Consider the following 25,168-nt stretch of genomic DNA (forward strand, 5'->3'; position numbering starts at 1 on the left):
TTCGTTACTCATAAATTGTAGATGACATGACGTCACTTAACGTTAATATTACAAATCCTAAGATATTTTCTAGGAAACTATTACATTTGTCAGAGTAAATGTTAGAAGTACAAACGTTGTTCTAATTTTAATTCGATTAATTGTATTATTTAGTACACTTATGTCTTATTTAAAAATAACTGTTCCATCGATCGTTGAACATTATCATTTGACATTTTAATATGACACATAAATAACTATTTGATATTTAATTTTAGAATCTTAATTGTTTCATTGTTTTTGTTAAGTACCTACTTCCGACTTCAAAATTGTCCTACCTATAAAATAAAGAAAGTAAAGCTACTAAACCGAGTTTAAATACGTTATTTACTCTGTTTCTAGATATAGACAATGTGGTTTGACTTTTGTGAAGTTATTGTATAATTACTTATCTTGGTGCATTTTTTAATCATATAACAATCGCAGTGAAAGCGGTCCATCTTTGAAAATCATATAGTTAAATGCCATCTGTTTGAATAAAATAATATAGTCTTCAAAATACCTTCAGATTCAACATCTTGTAAATTAAAAAAAAAAATTATTATTTTAACTTGTTTACATGCCTACTATTTATAACCGTATAAAGTGTCTGCGTTATGTATTTCAAACAATGAACCGTACAAAAGGAACTTTTATAGCGATACACTCGCATGAATAATCATTTACAACTAGAGTTCTTGGATGGTTTTCGATGTTGTAAAGTCTGAATTTTGCTCTTTATTGATTAAACACGAGCTGAGGCTTTAAATAAATTTAAAAAAGTTAATTAACGTTTTGTGATTCAACAATCCGGTTTCTTGTTTTCGATGTTTTTCAAAACTTCGTTATAAATTCAATACGGCGTTACGTATAGGCAAAATAGGTACATCGATGCGGCAGGGTCACGGAAGACATCGACTTCAACCGTTGGCAAGCCAATAACATTTCAAACTAGTATTCTTCGCAATAGGCCAATATAATATCCAACTCTTATACGTTTTATTGTTACATTTTTTGTATCGCATTTCAGTCTTCCACCGTTTAAACATCTTAATGTTGAATTGATTAAAAATAAAAATATTACTTCTAAAATAGTTCATACTTTTTATTCAAAAAACTCATCAACTCAAATAATGTCAGTAGTTGTTACGATGTATTGTTTGACCTCTCAAAGCTCATGGAAAATGTTGACTAATAATTATAATATTTATTGACAAACGTGGTAGTTACAATAATAATAATGTAACACTTATGATATAATATTCTATTATATTTTAGTTTCAAGTAAAAAAAGATATTAAAATTTATTAAAATGTCAAGAATTAAGTGTTATTTTGTTATTTTATTTTATTTAAATACGTATAAATTATACAATAAGCATAAGGAAATGCATGATATTTTGGCTTGTTGGCGTAAGGGGAAGAACCATCTAGTAATGGCACTTGATCTACATAAGGGGTTAAAATTAAAAAATAGTAAATGTTTAACTATAATATAATTTAAGACTTTGAACTTGACACGTCAAAAAAAATATTTGGAAAATGTTATCATGTCTCTTGGACACCAATACCTATAATTATTTGATGAAAAATTCAAGTTTCAAAAATTATTTATTTTTGAATTAAGTCATATTAAACTAGTTTTGGTTGATTATATTGAAAATTATTTTAAATTAATCATTGGATCAAAGTATCAGCATTCAAAAAACAAATCTTTATACAATTTTTATCTGAAAAATCACCCAAATAGTTGAAAATTGAAGTATTTTGAAAAAGTGGCAATAATAAATAAACAGAAACAAAGAAGTTAAAAAAATAAAACACTCATCATTGGTAAATAATACAATTTATATCAACTACATAAAAACATAGAATCATAATATTTCATAAAAATAAATAATACATTATGATTAGTAAGATTACAATTCTTCTATTGCCTATTAGTGAGTAAAAAAGATCATCCATACTATATAAAAAATAAAGTTAGGGTACCTCCACTAATTAAGAAAAAACAACTGCATAATGTTACATTCCACTTATAACAGGTATTGGAGACTATCGATATAAAGGACCTTAAATAATACCTTATATCTATCCAACAAAGTTAATTTTGCTTTGTTAGGAAATTTTTCACTATACTTGATGGCGCAATAATAAATCGCTCGATAAAGTTCAACAGATGTCAGAATTAAACCTCTTATTTCAAACGGCATACGCTTAATAACATCTATCGATTCCCTTAAGTTTTTGTCACATAATTCGTTCATCTTATTAGCGTATCTATTCAATTTATCATTTCCCAGAGCCCTCGGATTCTTTTCTTTACGTAAGACCCTTAAATCGTTTTCTTCGTCCTCCATGTAGTCAGTAGGTAAGTAGACACGACCCCACGATTCGCTGTCGAAGACGAGATCCCGGGAAATGTTCACAAATTGTAGGCTCTTGAAAAATATGACCCATGAAAATTAATAAAAATAAATTGAGACATTGTTAAAATGTACTTACATTTCCTAATTGATATGCTTTTTTAATTACATAATCGTCCTTTTCAACAAAATCATATTTCTCAATATTAAACCTATACAAGAATGAATAAACGCACATCGCACCGAAACTTCCTGCTATCAAGGTAAAATAATCGATTATGTCTTTTTCTGTTTTGTATATTATCGCATTAGTAAGATCAAATTCATAACCAGCGAGTAACTCTTCATATGGCTTACGAGCCAAAAAAAATGCAATTCTTGATAATGCACGAAAACATGCCATTTCCTCATCGGTGAACTCTGCTTCGTATGGGGTCCAATCAATAATTACTTCCTCTGGTACTGATTTGACTTCATAATCTTTTCTGCCAGCAAAACACTCACCAATATATCTCTGGAGAAGCTTTAATTTTAGTTTTTTATTTTCCATATTCGATGCGTCATCCATTATATTATCCGAATAACGAGCAAAAGCGTACTGCAAAAGAAGATCTATACGAATTCCTGAAAAAATATTTAACATCGTTCATTAAGTATAAATTACTGTATTTGTGTAACTATTAAAAATTGATATTACTTAATCTAACTAAAAAGCTTAAAAAAAATCCAAAAAAAATTTAATAATAATTTTAAAAAAGTGTGTCACAGCTCCTTTCAATTTCTAAAAAAATGAGACTAGAATGCACGGTAGCAATTTTTTTTTGAACGTAATTGACGATTTGATTTTTAATTCATAGCTTTAAATATAAATATTTACATTTTTACAGTTCAAATTTATTACGACAACTTACATTTTATACAATTTCCACTAATTATTTGTTTTTTAAATTAAATACACTGCTTACATGAGCACACTCATTTATTTTTTTTCTAAATATTTTAACTGTACTAATAATATGACAACTAATCAAGAAATAATCATTGAATTCATGATTGGCTATTAGAATAATTTTTTTAAATATATTAATTGAAATATGATTATAATTTATAGTTATAACATACCATAATGGTATAAATAACAGGAAGTGAACATTGTTTTTGCGTTGTCCAGTGATTTCATAATAGTTATTAAATCTTCCGTTACAATTGAAGGCAGAGAACATTCTGGAGTGACGAATGCTTCAAACATCTGACAAATGAATTTTCTACTGATACTAAACTGATGAGGGTATATCAACGTAAACGTTACGATCGTACCGTACGCCTTGTCATAACAGGCTCCCGCCATGACAATCATGGCAGTCGTTATGGAGACAAACAGAGCTTCTTCTAAAGGCAATCCTTCAGCCACAGACATGTTTAAACTAGTATTCTTATTCAGATGCCAAAAGTCCTCCTTCAGGGCTATCCAATTCACCCACAACAGGTATAACGTCGGCACCACAATCGCGAAAGCGGAAGGTATCAAAATTTTTACGAAATAGTTTCCGGCCCCGTACCACATGACTATGATCACCGGAGACGCCCAACACAGAATGCTCCCAAAATAAAACGTTTCTTGTCCCGGAACGGCCATTCTGTAACCGATGGCCGTGACAATGCTCAGCAACAAAATCGGTATCCATCGGATTGTTTGATAACTCTGTTTGTCGTGGTTGAAATTTAAAAACGGAAATTTCCACCGGACACAGAGCATTGCCCACAGCGAGGTTAGGACGATTTGTAGGATGACGGACACATACTCTTCGACGGGAACATTTCCCAAAACGCCTAAGAGTCTTTCCGGTGTATAGGTCCTCGCTTCATTGGCGATATTATAGTTGTAACACGGTGTTGCGTAGAGAAGTGCTACGACGCTTATAAATGCAATTTTAGTAATTTCGAAACGATCGATAAATGGCCGAGTTATTAACGCCAATACTCCGATAGCTGGAAGTAAATAAGTAAAATGGAATCCCATGTAGCTCAACATTGTCACTTGTTCGGCCAAGCCTGAAAAATCAAAAATATTTTCTTAAATTTACTATGTACATTCAATTACAGTATAGTTACATTAAAAATATTATGGTCAGCTATTTATTTTCCTATGAATGCCTAAATACAACAGATCTCACCAAATTAAATCTTGTTATTAAAAATGATTAGCACAAGAAATTAGCAATAAAACCAATTCATTATTATTTTTAATGAAAATGTGAGATGCTAATAATGTATATATATTATATGTTGAGAATAACATAGTAGCAATAAAAATCAAACTATGATAACATAAAAAAAATTATTGATATTGAGTATAGTATGCATTAGAAACCAACCAAATATGTTCTAAATCTTGAATATGTGTACCTAAATATATACTCTTAAATGTTCAATTGTGCACGAATAAAATAAATATGCACCCAAAAAGTATTTAATCAATTTAAAACTATGAAACTCTACTAACTATAACTGTAAATATTCACAAAAAGAACTCCGACATTGGTATGCACGAAAATATGATAATAATTATATGCAATTAGAATCTTAAAATATAAAATAAATGAATAAATGTTAAATTATTCAAAATATGTATCAAAAAAATATAGTAGTTAACTTTATGTCATTAAAACAACTCTGTGCTCATTTAGCATATTATGTGATCAATCGGAATACATTTTAAAATGCGTATCAATCCATTCTCTATTTATAAGGTTCCCGGGACCATGTTTCAATTATTCCTTGTCTAGATGATAATAATTTAAGTTATTGGTGAAAAATTAAAATCTACTTCAATTCATTAAAATCAATTTTTAAGTTATACAACAGAAAAACAACACCAATTAGCAAAAAACTAGTTTTGTGTAAAAATTCCATATTTCGATAAATTTCTTTTCTTTTCTTGTGTATTTTTAAAATTGTTGGGAATTTTTATTACTGATTTATTATATTAATTAATTTTGCAGTCGATTATATTATCTGTTAAAATACATTTATTAGATGACATTTAAGTTTTAGATTTCACTTGAATTCCAATAATTTGATAAGAGGAAGTTAATTTTAATTTTAGTTGCTTCTTCGATAATCGATAATTTTTAATTTTTAATCTTTAATTTAACATTTTTTATTTAAGTATTTTCTTATTAAATATTATGCATAACAAAAATGTACTAACCTGATTTTTTCAGTATTATGCGAAACTCTTTTACCATTCACTTGTATGAAATTATGAATACGAATTATAGATACTAGTTGAATATCCCTCATAGAATTGATTAAAAAATATATGAAAATTTTCGCTAACACACATTCTTATTTAAATGAAATTTTTACATAGTTGAGAATGGAGGAGCTGTTCTTAGTTATTAATAACTATGATTAGTGTGAACTGTGAACTCGAAAGGCCAAATAGATAATAAATGTGAATTGTTATTAATCTGCAGTGCCCCTCACAAGACATAGGTGAACAAAAAATAATCAATTACCAAAATATAGATACAACAACAGTTGAACAAACATAAACAACAAATATAATAACAACAAGAGATTATAACGCTGTGAGAGCCCCACAGTCCTGACACCCTGAACTCATAAATACAATTACCTTTCATAAACTCAGCAATTTTTTCGAATCTCTTCCATACAATTTATTATCATATGTATCAATAATATGGATACGAAAAATAAATAAATGATATTAGTGGAATGATTGATTAAAATCATTTTAAACCTAAATTATGGAGTTTTGCGACAGCCCATGCGATGAAAATGCCGCCAAGATTTATCAGTAACGAGAACATTACAATCATTATAGAAGTTGGCCAATCTTTTTTTTTTTTTGACGCTTGCAATAAATGTTTTACGATGCTGGTTGAAGAGTAGGAAAGAAGTTATTAAAATTGAAAATTTTATAATTTTTAACTGCAAAATAATTTAAACATTTTCTAGATTCTGTAACTATGAATTATTTGTATCTATCTCTTAAAAACTATAGTGCATTTTTTACTTTTGACCCCCAAAAGTACCTGCAATACTAGTTTCTCTTTCCTACCAGAAAAGATGCCGTTGAAGAAAATTGAAGCATTTTTACTGTCTCAGAATAAGGTGATGATAGATACACAAAAAATCAATCTAAAATATACTGTTTCTTAGAGAACGCAGTTTTTAAAATGCTGTGTAACCTTTGTTGTTAGATTGGTGGCATCTTTCTTAGTTTCTTTATCTCTTCTGAATATGAAAGGAGGTCGTTCATGTAAGAATTATTTATGTATTAAAATAAAGAAATATGTGTCGCCTATCGAGGAGATAGCAACTTATGCGGACACGTAAACTCATAGCCCGTACGCAACTGAGTATAGACATTAGACACCGAGCCACACTAAGTCACAAGTGCCAGTATTAATATTTGATATATTTCAAAATATTGGAAATCGTCAATAATACATAACGTATAATCGTAAATAGGTTATCTATTTGCTTTTTTTTAAGCCTCAGCGTCTAAGGCTATTGTCTCCTACAACTTTATAAAGGTTCACATTTTATCTTAAATCAAATTTATATTAACATACAACCATACAAGTTACAAGTTGCAAAATATAGATTCAATTGGTCTTAATTATAAAGGTAATTGTGTTTTTTATGTTGTCTATACGAAGGGCTTCTGAGAGAATGCCTGGTACTCCTGCTTCCGGTTTATCCGTTTCGGAAATGTTTATTGTGTACTACGTAGTAAGTAGTTTGATTGGTAAAAGTACTTATAATATAATAATGTTACAATCCAAAATATCTGATGACACTCTATCTTAATTCGTTATCACTATTCACTAATCAAAGTATGTATTTTGTCGATTCAGATTATAAGTTTGGCTAGTTTTTGAACGATTTAGTTTTAAATATAATATCTGGAATGACGCACTCAAGTTATCTGTGGAATTTCGGAGCTTTTCCGACGATTCATTATTTTTATATCTCGTTTGGACGCTAATATTGTCTTTCACCACGACTTACTAATCAAATTCTAAAAAAATGATTTTATTATCTATTGACGATTTTAATAGTGTGGAGACATTCATAAAAATGTCCATTAGTTTTTTAGAGCATCTACGATGAAAAACCATCAATAAGTCAAAATCTATATTAATTTTCGTGTGTGCTTTATGCATTTATCATAGATAAATAATAACTGCAGCTCCTGTAGGCATCTATGTAAGATTGACACTTTTCGAAAATGTACACATTGATAGTTTTGATGAACATTATTTTGTCATAATATATTGTCATTCTAATACTATGTGAGTATGTGACAGAAATTGGAAGAATTCCAGCTTTGATACATCTTTGTATGAGCATTTATAATATCTAAATATTGTTATTCACAGTTTATTATTACTTTATTAACAGCCTCAGGTTTATGTAATGCCCTTTCAATGTTTAGATATAATACTGTTTAGGTATGCTTTAATTTGCGGTGGTATAAATACATTTTTCTTCTATATGGAAAATACAATTTATGGCCGCTAAAGAGTAATAGTAATAATAATTATATTAAATAACAATAAATCTCTGTACAGTGAACAGTATGTATATTACAATATTAATAGGTGTTATGTAATTAGTGAATTTATTACATGACATAATATATACCGATAAAATACATACATGCTTGCGTATATAATCATTTAATTACCTATAGTATCTAACTGTTTGTAAAATTTGAGTTTTAAAAACAGTTGTTTTCGCCATTGACAGAGCAAAGCCCAAACCAAGGTCAGAATATTTTGTGATACGATATTTCTTCAAATTTCCTGAATAATAATCACAGGAGACACGTCTAGGCTTCGTTAAAGATGTTATAGTTGTAACTCATCTTGTGGTGTAGAGAAGTGATAAAAATAAATTCCATAAATGCAATATTAATAGTTTTCCAGCTATCGAGAATTGGCAGCTACATTAAAAATCAAAAATGTTATGTATTTATACGTTACTAATAAATAATGAAAACATAAAATATACACTACCAGTGTGTACCCAAAGTCCATATAAGACATTTATATTTAAAAACCTGTAAAACATTCAAATGAATATATTCAAATATTTTTTTATAATTTGAATACGTATTTTGAATCCATTTTTTGTACTTTTGTATTTTTGTACTTTGTATTTGTATTTTTTAATGATTGTTTATTATTACACTCAAACTTCCCCCGAAATCCATAGCGTACCTAGTTTATTAATTATTTAATTAATAGGTATATCGATACTTGTAATCTAGTTGTATGAGTACATAGATCGATTATTAGATCGATTTCCTTGATGATCAAAAACGAGTGTAAGCGGCCTATTTATTTAAATATTTATAATTAGGATCTATCTATTTACTAACTAAAAATTGACATTAAATCAATTTATGTTGACTAATGAACTTATTAAATGTATTAATCTTTCCCAAAATGTGAAGTCGGATTTACATCGTTCTGGATTAACAGCCATAACTCATAAATGCGCTCATAGTAGTTTTTAATTTAAAAAAAAAATCAATATTTTATCGGAGGTGAATCAAAGGCGACCGTTGCCAAAAATATTAGGCAATTCCAGCAATTATATTATTATTCTTATAGTTGTTTAATTTGTATGTAAATGTCACATATACGTACCTCAGAACTGATGTTCTTTAACTGTGCTATGTATCATTCACTACCTCGTGACTGAATATAAAACAATTAATAATGCGATTAATAACAAAATTATCAGAAAAAAAATTATGAAATTAAAAAGTACACGCCAAACATTCATAAGAAAAAATTATACATTCTCTTAAATTAAACTCACATCAGATTACTATTTCAAAAAATGACAATTTTATTTTATATTATTTTGAAAACATAATAACCCCATTGATATTTGAATGATATTTTTTTGTTGTTTTATTTTATTATATCATAATAAATTTTACATTGTATTAATTTATTATTAAAAAATGTCATAATATGCGTTCGTTCCCGCAAACGCATAACAGGTTATCATCAATTTATTATTATTTTAGCTTATGACCTATTATATCTGCCGCCGACCGGTCTCGCACACATACACTCCACCTGATGATAGGAATAGCGGCTGGCCTCACACACGACACACCTAATCACACAATACACATTATGGCACGACACGCATTTCTTAGTTCGATAGTATTTGACCGGCGAACCCGATCACTATTTGAATTACTACATCGCTACACGTCCAACTATTCCGCCATTATTGTAGGTGGTGTTGAAAAGGCAGATTGGCGTCCTAGTCCAGTCATTTAAGCTCCAAAATTTGTGTTTTGAGGAATTAAATCGGAAAGTTTTGAAACTTTGCAAAAAGTTTGGTTATAGACTCCTGATTAACCAAAAAAAAGTCGCCATTCCTCCGAGGTCCGGAAGTGTCCGCCATCTTGGATTTTAAGTGCGACTTTTCAGTTTTTTCATATTATCTTTGAAAATACTAATATTATATCAAAAATACTTCTATACAAAAATGTAGCTGATAAAATTTTAAACAAATATAGTTTTATTTTTATTTTTGTAGCTTGAATAGGTTAAGAGCAAAATTTAACCATGTCTTATAATATTAAACGCCGCGCGCTATAATACTATATATAGGCTGCACGTAGGCGGCGGTCCGCACATGTGTCCACTAGAAAACGCAATATTTACGTTTTTTATATATATTAACATATTACAAATAAACATTATTATTGATATACGCTATATTATAAATAATTAAATATTATATAATCATATAATATTATATACACCGCGTATTATATTTTACTTAACCTGCAAATAAACGTCGTAAAGTATTTAATGTTCGAAGTCTTACTTTGCGTGGCAGTATACTACAAATGGCGTTAAATAGAGATGACGAGTTTGGTAAAATAGTTTGGAAAAGGATTATTGGTGAACCTGATCTCATAGCTGCCGAGGCAATTTACCACCATGACTGTTATGTGAAGTTTTCTCGAATTCCTTCCATTTCAACACAAAAAAGAGGACGACCCAAGGTAAGCAATATATCAGAATCCATGGATATAATTTTTAAACATATTGAAGAGAGCGAGGAATGTCAATTTTCAATAGACGATCTTATTGAAGAACTTGATGGCTATAAACCCGATAAAAAAACAGTGAGTAAAAAGTTGATGGAAAAGTATGGCAGTGATATTATCATTAGTAGCGGAATAGGTACAACGTTTTGTTTCAAATCGGTCGGTAATCGGATACTTAATGAAAATTGGTATTCAAATAGAAGTAGTAACGTTGAGGAAGAACGATTAAGAATAATATACACAGCAGCAGAGATAATTAGAGAGGATATAAGGTCACAGGTACATGATCTTACTTCGTATGATTCTTGTTTTGATTTTTTAAAAAATGTTGATACGGTTGTACCAAATACTCTGAAAGTATTTTTAGACGAAGTTATCATTACTAAAAAAAAAAAAAGAACTGAATTGACAAGAAAAAGTACTGCAATAGCTCATTCAATTATGGCTGCAACAAGACCAAAATCATTCATATCACCGTTGCAATTAGGCCTTTCAGTCATGTTACATAGAAAATTTGAATCTAAAAATATTATTAATATTTTGTGCAATCTTGGTTTTTGCGCATCCTATCGCGAAGCATTATTATTCGAAGCATCTTCGTTGTATCATCCTGAGCCAGATATTTTACCGAATTCATTTTCCCAATTTATTTTTGACAACGCCGATTTTAATATTAATACTTTGGATGGTTTAAATACTTTTCATAGCATGGGCGGTATACAATGTGTGACACCTAGTAGTTCAGTTTGTCCAGTAGATAAAATAAATCGACTGAAAATAATGCCATCGTCACAAAATATAGGAAATGTACGAAAAATTTATTTGTAATATGTTAATATCACGGCTATAGATACTATCATATCTATTCATAACTATTCATATCTATAGCCGTGGTTAATATATATAAAAAACGTAAATATTGCGTTTTCTAGTGGACACATGTGCGGACCGCCGCCTACGTGCAGCCTATATATAGTATTATAGCGCGCGGCGTTTAATATTATAAGACATGGTTAAATTTTGCTCTTAACCTATTCAAGCTACAAAAATAAAAATAAAACTATATTTGTTTAAAATTTTATCAGCTAAATTTTTGTATAGAAGTATTTTTGATATAATATTAGTATTTTCAAAGATAATTTGAAAAAACTGAAAAGTCGCACTTAAAATCCAAGATGGCGGAAACTTCCGGACCTCGGAGGAATGGCGACTTTTTTTTGGTTAATCAGGAGTCTATAACCAAACTTTTTGCAAAGTATCAAAACTTTCCGATTTAATTCCTCAAAAAATCGTTAAATGACTGGACTATCCGGGCACTCGTACAACTGCGCTGAATGCTCCCGGCCCGTACACTGTGTACGGGGATATTGGAATCCATTTCCGGTGGGATTCACACAACATGTACAAACAACTGGTGAAATCATTGTAGGTTAAAAATAGAATAATATGATGTTATCCTTTGTATACAAATGGATAGTATATTTCACAAAGACGAATAAAACAATATCAAATCCGAATTATGAAACTTGCACGATGACAGTTACAATAATAAATACTTAAAATTAAAATTCCCGTAAATCGAATAGTCAACTAATACAATTACAATATATATATAAAACGAATATACAAATACAGATAAACTAAAATCAGATACCAAAAAAAAACTATATAATATTAAATTCGCTTATATCAAGTATTGGAGGCTTTCAATATAAAGCACCCTGACAACGATCTTAAATTTATCCCACTTAGACACCTTTGCTTTGAGCGGAAATGTTGGACTAGCCTTGATTGCATAATAAATCCCTCGATAAATTTCAAGGGCCGTGAGAACTGAGCCTCTTAAATCAAACGGCAAACGCTTAATAACATCCACCGCTTCCATTAGGTGCTTGTCGGCCAGCACCTTCATCTTATCAGCGTATCTGTTCAATTTATCGTTTCCCAGAGATCTTGGGTTCTTTTCTTCACGTAACGCTTTTACATCGTTTTCGTCATCCAAATAATCTGTGGGTAAATAGCAACGCCCCCATGATTCGCTGTCACCGACGATATCCCGGGAAATGTTAACGAATTGTAAGCTCTTAAAAAATATAAGCACATATGAATTAGAAAAGGTAATGAAGATATACTAGTAAGAAATCACTTACGATTCCTAATTGATATGCTTTATCAACTACATAATTGTCCTTTTCGACAAAATCATATTTGTCAATATTATACCTATACAAAAATGAAAAAACGCACATAGCACCGTAACTTCCGGCCACTAGGGTGAAATATTCTAAAATATCTTTTTCTGTTTTGTACATCTTATTAGCAAGATCCCATTCGTAACCTGCAAGTAATTGTTCGTATGGCTTACGGGCAAAAAAAATGCCATTCTAGAGAATGCACGAAGACATGCCATTTCCTCATCGGTGAACTCTGCTTCGAATGGGGTCCAATCAATAATTACTTCCTCTGGTACTGATTTCACTTCATAATCTTTTCTGCCAGGAAAACACTCACTAATGAATTTCTGGAGAAGCTTTAATCTTAGTTTTTTATGTTCCATACTAGATGCGTCATCCATAATGTTATCCGTATAGCGACCAAATGAGTAGTTAATTATAATCTCCATTCGGATTCCTAAATAAAACCATCAATTTTATTTATCATATATTAAAATCAGTTATATTTTATTAAAAATTATAATCAAACCAAAAAGAAACCTAGGCAAAGTGAACATTTTTATATTTGAGTTATCAAAATATCGTTCTATAATTTTACTCAAAATAAAATATTGGAAAACAAAACAAATTATTTTCGTCGAGTACCCGGTTAATTCCCACATTGCAAAGTGAAAACAATCAATGTAAACATAACAACTAATTTTATTTTTGTGGACTGTGTTACAAATCATAATTTTTAACTTTTTGTAATATACTGTACCTATACATTAATTTAAGTTTGCTATATTCACTTTCCCAGATTAATTTTTTTTAATTACTATTATTTTTTTACTTATTGAATGTAAATTAGCAAGTAATAACAACACCTTCAACAAAACCAGTAAAATATAGAGGTTCATAAGATCTATTGTTCTGCTATTTATTTTTTTAAAGTTCATATTGATGGGCACCTATACGGCCTATCGGACCGGCCTCCACGACCGAACTCTATCTGTTTTGCCTTTAGCCCCCGGGCACGACGTACGTGTCTACAGACGAACTGAGGTTATACTGTAATTAATATTAATTGTTAGATTATGCTTATGCAACGCTAGTGTATTGTTTAATTTAATAAATCTTTCGGTTTGTTTCCCGATTCATTCTGACCAACGATTAACCTATTTAACTACCTTACATTTGTATAGTGTTTTTTTCACCACTTAATTACACAAAATTAATTATTTGAAACTGAATGAAATAGAATAAACGATATTCATTATTCATCAAAAAATATGTTAGTTACGATATGATTATAATTTTTTATATACATACCGTAATGAAATAGATAGGCGTTTATTGGCATTAAATTTGCGTTATCCATTGATTTAAGATTGCTTATTAAATCTTCCGTAACGAGAGATGGCAGAGAACATTCTGGAGTGACGAATGCTTCAAACATCTGACAAATGAATTTTCTACTGATACTAAACTGGTGAGGGTATATCAACGTAAACGTTACGACCGTACCGTATGCCTTGTCATAACAGGCTCCCGCCATGACAATCATGGCAGTCGTTATGGAGACAAACAGAGCTTCTTCTAAAGGCAATCCTTCAGCCACAGACATGTTTAAACTAGTATTCTTATTCAGATGCCAAATGTCCTCCTTCAGGGCTATCCCATTCACCCACAACAGGTATAACGTCGGCACCACAATCGCGAAAGCGGACGGTATCAAATTTTTTACGAAATAGTTTCCGGCCCCGTACCACATGACTATGATCACCGGAGACGCCCAACACAGAATGCTCCCAAAATAAAACGTTTCTTGTCCCGGAACGGCCATTCTGTAACCGATGGCCGTGACAATGCTCAGCAACAAAATCGGTATCCATCGGATTGTTTGATAACTCTGTTTGTCGTGGTTGAAATTTAAAAACGGTAATTTCCACCGAACACAGAGCAATGCCCAAAGCGTGGTCAAGACGATTTGTAGGACGACGGACACATACTCCTCGACGGGAACATTTCCCAAAACGCCTAAGAGTCTTTCCGGTGTATAGGTCCTCGCTTCATTGGCGATATTATAGTTGTAACATGGTATTGTGTAGAGAAGTGCCACGATGCTTATAAATGCAATTTTGGTAATTTCGAAACGATCGATAAATGGCCGAGCTAATAAAATCAATACACCGATAGCTGGAATAAAATACGTTAAATGGATTCCCATATAGCTCAACATTTTTACTTGTTCGTTGAAGCTGAAAAATTAAAAATACATTGATAGACTGCTACGTATAAATCAATAATGTGTATCCAATGATAGTGTATATTTAAAATGTATTCAGGTATTTATTTTCTTATGAATACCTAAGTATGACGGAACAAATATTCACCTAGATAAAAATATGGAACCTTAAAAGTTAATAATAAAATGAATCCCCTATGTTCATCCAAAATGTTAATATATAAAACTATGAAAGGTAAAGCAAATTCCAAGACAAAATATTTTTTCCAGTAATTTTTAAATACTTTTGTCGCGCTAATTTTTTTTAACAATTTTTAACGATTTAAAAAAAATAAAATTAGATTAATCGCCTTGTGTGATGGGGTGTTTGGCTTCAGTCGCTAACGTGTTCTGATGACAAGCAACAGCCGGTGTCACTAGTTTCCAGATGGGGCTTTAATGACAAATCCTCACCACATATGCACTTATTCTAGCCGACTACACCCTCCCCACGGTTTAAAACCTACCAAATAATCTACAGGCCTACATAATTTTAATCCTTTTAAGATAACGTTTAGTTGTCGCTGTTATAAAAATGAATTTAAAAATATATATATATCAGTACCCTTATATATATGATTACAAAAAGTTATTAGAAATTTTGAAAAAAAGTTTGATAATGTTATTTATTTTACAGTGTAATATTACGGAACGCACTACTAACCTGTTTGCGTTGATTGAATGTCTCCGAAGTTTGACTGGGCAGTGTATTTAAATTATAGCTATAGCGTTGATATAAACTTGTATATAAATACGAACACAAATAACTATCAATATTGGTTTACAAGACTTCGTTGACTAAATGAAAATGCTGATATATATATATGCATATTTAAATGATTATTTTTGTATAAACTCAGCAAGTTTGTGGAGTCGTCCTAGTTTTTCTTTGATTTATTATAAAAGATAATAGTTACGATGTCAACATTTATACAAACGATAGAGTGAATACTACAGGTGGGATTTGATAAATATTTATTAATTTATCGACTGTTGCAATAATACAATAAACAAGCCATAGTTTGAAGCCACAATGACTATTTCATAATACAATATGTCTCACTGAATTAAAGTCTAATCTTTAAAATTCGTTTCTCTGACATTTGACTAGTCAATAGTAAACTTCTAATCATATTCAGTAAAATATTATTGATGAGCTAGTCGAGGGATAATTATAAAACTGGGCATTATTTTCCTAGGCTCTATATAGAATACCTATATAACCACTGCAGCCGCCATCATGTTTTTCTATAAATCAGATTTTTGTGCATATTTTGATTGTATATTTGGTAATTTTTCACGCATTATGCATGCGTATTACAGTAAATTTAAGTGCATAAATATCGGAGCCCTACTTTTATAATTATATAAGTTTTACAAATTTATATATTTAATCATAGTCATGATCTTATAACAATAACACTTAGTATTATAGTGTGTATTATTTATCATAAATTTGTTATTGGCAGTTTAGGCATACTATTAAAAAATTGCATCGCGTATAACCTAACCCTAGCTGTATCACCAAAGTGTTAGTATATTATGTATTATAGGTTTATCGTTTATGTAATAATAGATTAATATGATGTAATTCAATGATGACAACAATGATTACAAAATATAATTGTAATTTGTGTGGTTAGAGATAAATTTTGAATTGTGATGTTTGATAATAATTTTAATACACATTTCTCAGAGATATAAATTAATAATTATAGCATGACTTTAATGATGGTAACGTCGTATTACTTAATTTAGGTACTAAACGTAAGTTATGAAAACATTATTATAAACGTCAGTTTATGTATACAAGTTTACCTGCTATAAAGTAAGCGTATACAACTTAACTATAATATGATCAATGTGAATACATGATATAGATCATAGATGCATTGGCACAAAGCAAAAATTAAATACAATAAACAAATTAAACTCTATTAGAAAAAATAATAAATAAGAGTGGCATGTCTGGTCAGTCGATATATAACCTACGTAATCTATAACTCAACAATTATCAATACCAATTCAATTTTAATTGGGTTTTACAAAATAATAATAAATAAATATATTATAAAACCTTATACACAACATTTTGAGTTTGTAGGTTTCATGTAATTTATTTTAAATATTAAATACTTACAGTAATAATAATTGGATATAAATTCTATAAATTGATATTAATATTGTTAGAAAATCTCATCATTTATTTATTTTTTTTGAATTCGACCGTTTTAACTAAGATATGATTTTAAGAATTAATAAAAAATAATAATAAGGGGGCTTAAATTATGGAAGAAAAAAGCTAGCCCACATCCAAAATGGTGCTTCTGCATAGTATCAACGTATCAACTGTGCATATACGGTTAGGTTAGGATATAATGCATACTAACAAAACCAAAATACATAATAACAAGTCTATATATGATAAGAATAAACATGCTGTTATTTTTAGACAACAATTTAAATTTCTACCTCAATAATTGGGTGCCTGTTTATAAAATCATAACAAACGATTAGTAAAATATTTTTTTGTAATTAGTATGATAATTTAATCAAACAATCTATGTATAGAATATATAATAAATACTAAGTATATATATTTTTTTTTATATGTTTTAATATTGATAATTTTTTATATTTTAGGTAGTTGAAAAAATGGTGGTTAAAATTATCATCATCGGGGCTGGAGTTGGAGGTACAGCAGCAGCTGCTAGACTTAGCAAAAAAGGATTTCAAGTAGAAATTTATGAAAAAAATGCATACAATGGCGGAAGATGTTCACTCATTTATCAAAATGGACATCGATTTGATCAAGGTCCATCATTGTACCTGATGCCCAAAATATTTGAGGAGACATTTGAAGATTTGGGAGAGGACATTAAAAATCACATTGATTTATTGAAGTGTCCTTCTAATTACAGTGTACATTTTCACGACGGAGAAACATTTGAACTTACCACAGATTTATCAAAATTATCTCGTTCTTTGGAAAAATATGAAGGCAACGGTGAATCGACATTAATTAATTTTTTGGGCTATTTAAAAGAAACTCATGTGCACTATCAAAGGAGCGTTAAAGTTGCACTTAAGACCGATTTCCAACATTGGTATGACTTTTTCAATCCAAAACATATACCAGACGTTATCCAACTGCATTTATTGGACACCGTTTACAACAGAGTTTGTAAATATTTCAAAAGCGACTACATGAGAAAAGCGTTTTCATTCCAAACAATGTACTTGGGGTAAATAGAAAAACGTTAATTAATAATAAACTTTAAACTAAACAAAATTTTTTTTTTTTTGTTTTTAGGATGTCACCATATGATGGCTTGGCTCCCTATAGCTTACTGCAGTACACTGAAATAGCAGAAGGAATTTGGTATCCGAAAGGAGGCTTCAATACAGTTTTGCAAAGTCTTGAAAAAATTGCTGTTCAATATGGGGCAAAGTTCAATTATAATACCGATGTCCAAGAAATAATAGTTGATGACAAGGGAGTGGCAAAAGGAATCAAATTGGTAAATGGTGATGTGGTAAATAGTGACATTGTAATCTGTAATGCAGATCTCGTATATGCGTACAACAAACTTTTGCCAAAAACATCATACGCTGAAAAACTCGGCAAAAAAGAACTCACTTCATCTTCGATATCATTTTATTGGTCCATGAAAACAGTTGTATCAGAATTGAAAGTACACAACATTTTTTTGGCTGAAAAATATAAACAAAGTTTTGACCAAATTTTCAAAGATCATACGTTGCCCGACGAACCATCGTTTTATGTTAACGTGCCTAGTCGCATCGATCCAACAGCAGCACCAGAAGGAAAAGACACAGTTGTGGTCTTAGTACCAGTGGGGCATATATCGAATGTCCCTAATATTGATTTCGATCAACTTGTTAAGAGAGCTAGAGAACAAGTAATTGACACAATAGAGAAAAGATTGAAGATATCCAACTTCAGAAGTTTGATCGATCACGAGATAGTGAACGATCCGAGGACATGGCAAAACGAATTCAATTTATGGAAAGGGTCTATTCTAGGACTATCTCATTCATTGTTTCAGGTTTTATGGTTCAGACCTAGTTTGAAATGTAAAATATTTGAAAACTTGTATTTTGTTGGTGCTTCTGCACAACCTGGTACTGGTGTACCAATAGTTTTATGTGGTGCAAAAATGTTAGAGAAACAGTTGTGTGATAGGTTCTTGGACGGTAAAGTTGAAATAAGCATATGGTCGAAGTGTGTTTCATTTTTAATCGGTCTTCTAGCACTTCTGATTTTTTGGTTTTTTTTTAGATTTTAATAATGGCCAACCTACAGGCATTGAACATGCATGTGTTCTGTGTGTTTATCATTTTATTATTGTAATACCTACTCTTAAAAAAAATGTAAAACTTTAAATTCATAGTGTAAGACATAATGTACTAATTTAAAATAAACAATTTTGAAATATTATGCAGGTATTACGTAGATTAATATAATATACATTGTAAATTATTTATTGCTAAATACTTTACTGTATGAATAGTATGAATAGAATAATATAAAATAATATAAAATACATGTACCTAATGAAAATGTTAATGTCCATCCATATCAAATATTTGTATTATACTCATCACCTATACATTCAATCTTAAGGTGTTGGATAGTTTAAAACTGAAGATTTATACATTTGAGCTTATTTTTTATTTTTATACTTTTCTAAAATGTAGCATTTAACATTTTAGTACATTTATTTATGTCAATTTAATCTTAGCAAAACAAATATAATATAGTTTATACACCACGAGTACATGAAAAAATTGTTTTTAATTAAAAATTACTAATGTTCTTATTAAAAAAAATATATGCATACAATTTCTTTGAATATGCACTAACATCCGCATAAATGATGTATTGCGTCAGTATCTTGTTTTGCTAATTTACAAAAATAAATAAAACAACCTGGTGTGGCTCGGTGATTGGCATAATTTAATAACGTATTTTGGAGTCATGCATTGGCCGGCGTCGCTAGTAACTGGATGATTGACCACCCGGATTTTGAGAGATTAATATCACATATACGTTTTCTTCAACCATACATACACTCCCTTCCTTCGAAAAAAATTCCAATGGCCAAAGTTGCCAAAGCTTAAGATCGATAAAAAAAAAATTAATTAATAATTATGATATTTACTTATTTTTTTATCCTACTCATATATACTATAATAACATATTGTTATGTTATAGATTGTTGAATGTATATAATATCATGACGCCTAATCTACTTAATTTAGACTCTCATAAAAAATTGTCTATTCTTAAATGTTATTAAAATTATTATGATGTACAACATATAATAATATGACCATTGATCAAACACAATTATATAATAAAATATTAATAACTACTACTTAGATCTGATTACCGACAGACGATGACACTTACAATGTTATGAACATATATTGCATGACAAAAGAAATTACTTGAAACTCAAAAAATATTATTACATCATATTGTATTAATAAATTATACAATAAATGTATTTTTACAATCATAAATTCTGATCAAATATCCAATTAAAAGTAAGTTATATATCATACTATCTTTATTTTTTTAAATTTTTTAATGTAAATTAATATAAAAGTAATAACTTTCTTAAAAATATTCTTTAAAGTATATTATTTTTTATTTCTGAATTATTTATTATAAAAGTAATCTCCATAATTTTTGACATACGCTTAGATGAAAAATTAAATGCAATCGCCAATCGACAATTTATGGAAAAACCACGGTACACTTAGTGGATACTCGCGGCACTCAGTTTGAAAACAACTGTTATATAGTATCGGTTTTTCTTTTTGTCATGTATTTCTGTTACTCCCTGTGTATTATATGTATGACAATAATTGTCTATGCAATCCATATCCGATTCTATGATTTCTATTCAAGTCACCAAGAAAGCAATAGGTATAATCCATAGTGTACAGACTAGACTAGAGTGCGATCGCCCTTTCGCGAATGGTTTCAACGATGAACGGCTTGGATTTTTTGTACCAAACTTTTTGAACAGGTAATAAAAATTAAAACAACTCCGTCTAAATGAGAAGCTTTAAAAAAATCTGTTATAAATAATGACGGAGCTAGAAATACATACTCGTAAAATTACAGTAGCTCTTAGGTGAGTAAAATATACAAAATATGTAATCTACGAACTGCAGTGAAGGTTAACTTTGTATCTTTATATTATCTTGCTATCGTAGCTATGAAATTCTTAATTGCCTTGTTGATCTAAGCGAAGACGGTTTAAATTGATGGTAACCATGGTTACACAATATTTATTTTAATAATAATATTAGAATTTTTACAAATGTTTAAGACATTTTTTTCTGTAATTTCTTATTATTTTGAATGTAAGGTACAAAATAGATCCAAATTATTATCAGAAATCAACCTCAATGTTAAAAATAAAAGCATTCTTTTAAATACAAAAAGTGTCTTTTAAAAATTTAAAACGCTCACAACATTGTAGACTCAATACAATACTTGCTCAATAAAATATAAATATACAAGTAAAGGTTATAAATTAAATATCCCTAGTAATAAAGAAATATAGACCATTTACAACAGTAATTCACATGCAATCAATCATACATAAATGATAAATATATTGGTACATATTTAATATGTTGACTGACTAACAATTAAGTTAAGTATGCTTGAAAGGATGGTACCTGTTAGATTTTATATGTTAAACTGTTAAAGTATAAAATATTAATATGCATGTTGTACTTTATGGACATTTTATTTCAAAAATATAAGTATAACTAATATATCTAATTTAATTAAATAACCAAAATTATAAGCTTGTATGATTACAGTTACAATAATAAATAAAAGTTATAAAATTGTCTGTAAATGTGTAATTAACTAATGATATAAAAATGAGCATACTTATACATTATAATATGGATATACATACTAAGCTAATACACAAACAATAATAGCAGTAAAAACTGTTTAATAAATTTATATCATATATTGGAGGCTTTCAATATACAGAACTCTAAATATTATCTTACATTTATCCCACCTAGACACTTTTGCTTTGAGTGGAAATGTTGGACTAGCCTTGATAGTATAATAAATCCCTCGATAAATTTCAAGCGATGTGAGAATTGACCCTCTTAGATCAATTGGTAATCTCCAAATGACATCCATTGCTTCCATTAGATGTTTGTCAGATAACTCCTTCATTTTATCAGCATATCTGTTCAATTTATCATTTCCCAGAGACCTAGGCTTCTTTTCTTGACATAAGATCCTTACATCATTTTTTTCGTCCTCCAAATAGTTAGTAGGTAAATAGCAACGTCCCCATGATTCACTGTCACTGACGATGTCCCTCGAGATATTCACGAACTGTAAGCTCTTAAAAAATATGAATAAGTACATACACATAGCTTCAAATACTAGTCAACAATAACTTACATTTCCTAATTGATATGATTTTTTAATTACATAATCGTCCTTTTCAACGAAATCATACTTGTCAATATTATATCTATAAACAAATGGAAAAATGCACATCGGACCAATACTTCCGGCAACAAAAGTGAAATATTCTAATACATCTTGTTCTGTTTTGTATGACGTATTAGCAAGATCATATTCGTAACCAGCAAGTAACTCTTCATACGGCTTACGAGCCAAAAAAAATGCATTCCTAGAGAATGAACGAAGGGATGCCATCTCCCAATCAGCAAACTCACATTCGTATGGCGCCCAATCGATATTTACTTCATATGGTACTGATTTCACTTCATAATCTGATTTTCTGTCAGCAAAACACTCTCTAATAAATTGATGGAAAAGCTTTAATTTTAGTTGTTTAACTTTCATTTTCGATGCGTCATCAATTATGTTATCTGTAAATCGTCCAAACGAGTAGCCCGATATAATATCCATTCGAATTCCTAAATAAAAAAGTTTTTTATAATAAATTATAAATTTAATATTTAATCATAAATAGTAATATTTACAGGTAAAGATTTAAATTAATAAATATAACTTAACATGTCATTAAAATTTAAAAATGTTTTAGTCGTGGTTATAATTAAATTTCAAAACTGTCATTACTTCCTTAAACATTTTTTAAAAAGTTTATCATATGGTAGTTATTTAAAATAATTGAGCATAGTACTATATAATTATTTTTATTATTATTTTTAACTTATCAAGTTTTACAATTGATTCAGTTGACATATACATAATAAATATAATATATTAAATGTAGGTATTAGGTACCTATTATAAATTTTGATCATTATATAAATGTCATAAATTAATGAAACAGTTAATTATTGTCCACAGAATTCAGTACTTGCCATTGATTATTTATATTTATTGAAATAATTTATTGAAAAATAAACGATTATAATATGATTGTAATTATTGCAGCATACCGTAATGAAATAGATAACAGGAAGTGGCCATTATATTTGAATGGTCCAGTGATTTAAGATTGCTTTTTAAGTCATCCGTTACAATTGAAGGCAGAGAACATTCTGAAGTTGCAAACGCTTCAAACATCTGACAAATGAATTTTCTACTGATACTAAACTGGTGAGGGTATATCAACGTAAACGTTACGATCGTACCGTATGCCTTGTCATAACAGGCTCCCGCCATGACAATCATGGCAGTCGTTATGGAGACGAACAGAGCTTCTTCTAAAGGCAATCCTTCAGCCACAGACATGTTTAAACTAGTATTCTTATTCAGATGCCAAACGTCCTCCTTCAGGGCTATCCGATTCACCCACAACAGGTATAACGTCGGCACCACGATCGCGAAAGCGGATGGTATCAAGTTTTTTACGAAATAGTTTCCGGCCCCGTACCACATGACTATGATCACCGGAGACGCCCAACACAGAATGCTCCCAAAATAAAACGTTTCTTGTCCCGGAACGGCCATTCTGTAACCGATGGCCGTGACAATGCTCAGCAACAAAATCGGTATCCATCGGATTGTTTGATAACTCTGTTTGTCGTGGTTGAAATTTAAAAACGGTAATTTCCACCGGACACAGAGCAATGCCCAAAGCGTGGTCAAGACGATTTGTAGGACGACGGACACATACTCCTCGACGGGAACATTTCCCAAAACGCCTAAGAGTCTTTCCGGTGTATAGGTCCTCGCTTCATTGGCGATATTATAGTTGTAACATGGTGTTGCGTAGAGAAATGCCACGATGCTTATAAATGCAATTTTGGTAATTTCAAAACGATCGATAAATGGCCGAGCTAATAAAATCAATACACTGATAGCTGGAATAAAATACGTTAAATGGATTCCCATGTAGCTCAACATTTTTACTTGTTCGGTGAAGCTGAAATGTTTCAATATTGTGTAAGTATTTAACTTTTATTTAGTTAAATTTATCTGGTATCAGTATATCAAATAATAATATATAGGTACTTAAAATGATCTGAATTGCAAGCCTGAGCATAAAAGAGGTAAAAAGTTAATGTTAAGTTCATTTTAACTTAACCAATTTATTTTTTATTGATATAAATTAAATTAATAACGAGTTACTTTTAATCGAATCTAAGTTGTACGTTAATTTATTTATAAATAAAATAAAATTATTATGGCTGATGCATATATTTCATAAATATTTACTTTTTATTATTTTAAGCCATATTATTCGCTATTTAGAAATTTAGAAAAATAAAAAAAATATTTAATTTAAGTCGATTAGTTGATTATAGGTTTCTATATAGCTTTTGAGTTAAAAAACAAAATTAGGATAGCTATTAACTTTAAAATTGTTTAAATGTTTTTTTGTTGAACTAAACTTAAGTCAATTAAAAATGTTCATGAGCTTGCCCCGGCTAGCTGAATTGTGTGCCGTGGTCGTGAATTGCAGATCGCGTGGTTATCGCATGACAACTGGGTGCGCAAAAGTTTGATATGATGATTATAATTTAATAAATATCTTTGTATAACGATATTTTATTTCAAAACAGTTTAGAGTAGTAAGCATCCAGATTCCAGAAATCTACACATGTACACAAGCGACAGCTATAGAAAAATATAGTCTCTAGCTTCCTGAGAATTTCGTAAATTGTCGTATGTCATTAATTGTAATTAATTTATAAACTATAACGGCGTTTGCAATTTGTTATTTTAAATACATAATAACACAAATACATTTTTATATATTTTC

At 29.8% G+C, this 25,168-nt stretch overlaps 3 protein-coding genes and 1 pseudogene across 3 annotated transcripts in view; 1 reads left to right on the top strand and 3 right to left on the bottom strand.

The window, feature by feature from the left end:
* LOC111035753 (phytoene desaturase-like) overlaps nt 1–19,407 on the top strand; it is a 63,699-nt gene extending 44,292 nt beyond the window's left edge. Inside the window, exons 2-3 of the mRNA XM_022317505.1 lie at nt 17,589–18,190; nt 18,259–19,407. Of these exons, the coding sequence (XP_022173197.1) occupies nt 17,601–18,190; nt 18,259–19,255 (1,587 nt within the window). The 5' untranslated portion in view covers nt 17,589–17,600 and the 3' untranslated portion in view covers nt 19,256–19,407. The remainder of the gene's footprint in view (nt 1–17,588; nt 18,191–18,258) is intronic.
* LOC111035745 (bifunctional lycopene cyclase/phytoene synthase-like) lies at nt 1,956–5,685 on the bottom strand. Its single transcript, XM_022317496.1, has 4 exons — nt 5,595–5,685; nt 3,506–4,435; nt 2,523–3,007; nt 1,956–2,458 (listed from the first exon to the last, which is right to left on the bottom strand). Exons 1-4 carry the CDS (start codon nt 5,629–5,631, stop codon nt 2,054–2,056), a joined length of 1,857 nt encoding a protein of 618 aa, XP_022173188.1. The 5' UTR covers nt 5,632–5,685; the 3' UTR covers nt 1,956–2,053.
* On the bottom strand, nt 12,190–15,038 carry LOC111035751 (annotated as a pseudogene).
* A 2,464-nt stretch (nt 19,408–21,871) lies between the features above and the next one.
* LOC111035757 (bifunctional lycopene cyclase/phytoene synthase-like) lies at nt 21,872–24,449 on the bottom strand. The gene is made up of 3 exons (XM_022317512.1): nt 23,400–24,449; nt 22,426–22,910; nt 21,872–22,365 (listed from the first exon to the last, which is right to left on the bottom strand). Exons 1-3 carry the CDS (start codon nt 24,307–24,309, stop codon nt 21,964–21,966), a joined length of 1,797 nt encoding a protein of 598 aa, XP_022173204.1. The 5' UTR covers nt 24,310–24,449; the 3' UTR covers nt 21,872–21,963.
* Between the last annotated feature and the right edge of the window lie 719 nt (nt 24,450–25,168).

The sequence above is a fragment of the Myzus persicae genome, unplaced genomic scaffold (assembly GCF_001856785.1).
Source record: "Myzus persicae strain clone G006 unplaced genomic scaffold, MPER_G0061.0, whole genome shotgun sequence".
Lineage (NCBI taxonomy): Eukaryota > Metazoa > Arthropoda > Insecta > Hemiptera > Aphididae > Myzus > Myzus persicae.

What these genes read in the sequence shown, in the direction of transcription:
- LOC111035745 (XM_022317496.1), bottom strand. Translation starts at nt 5,631, where the DNA reads ATGGTAAAAGAGTTTCGCATAATACTGAAAAAATCAG. An exon ending in CATAATACTGAAAAAATCAG is followed by an intron (nt 4,436 to 5,594) that starts GTTAGTACATTT and finishes TTGATTTTTCAG; the next exon opens with GCTTGGCCGAACAAGTGACA. An exon ending in CTGTTATTTATACCATTATG is followed by an intron (nt 3,008 to 3,505) that starts GTATGTTATAAC and finishes ATATTTTTTCAG; the next exon opens with GAATTCGTATAGATCTTCTT.
- LOC111035757 (XM_022317512.1), bottom strand. Translation starts at nt 24,309, where the DNA reads ATGTTGAGCTACATGGGAATCCATTTAACGTATTTTATTCCAGCTATC. An exon ending in CTGTTATCTATTTCATTACG is followed by an intron (nt 22,911 to 23,399) that starts GTATGCTGCAAT and finishes TTTTTTATTTAG; the next exon opens with GAATTCGAATGGATATTATA. An exon ending in AATCATATCAATTAGGAAAT is followed by an intron (nt 22,366 to 22,425) that starts GTAAGTTATTGT and finishes ATATTTTTTAAG; the next exon opens with AGCTTACAGTTCGTGAATAT.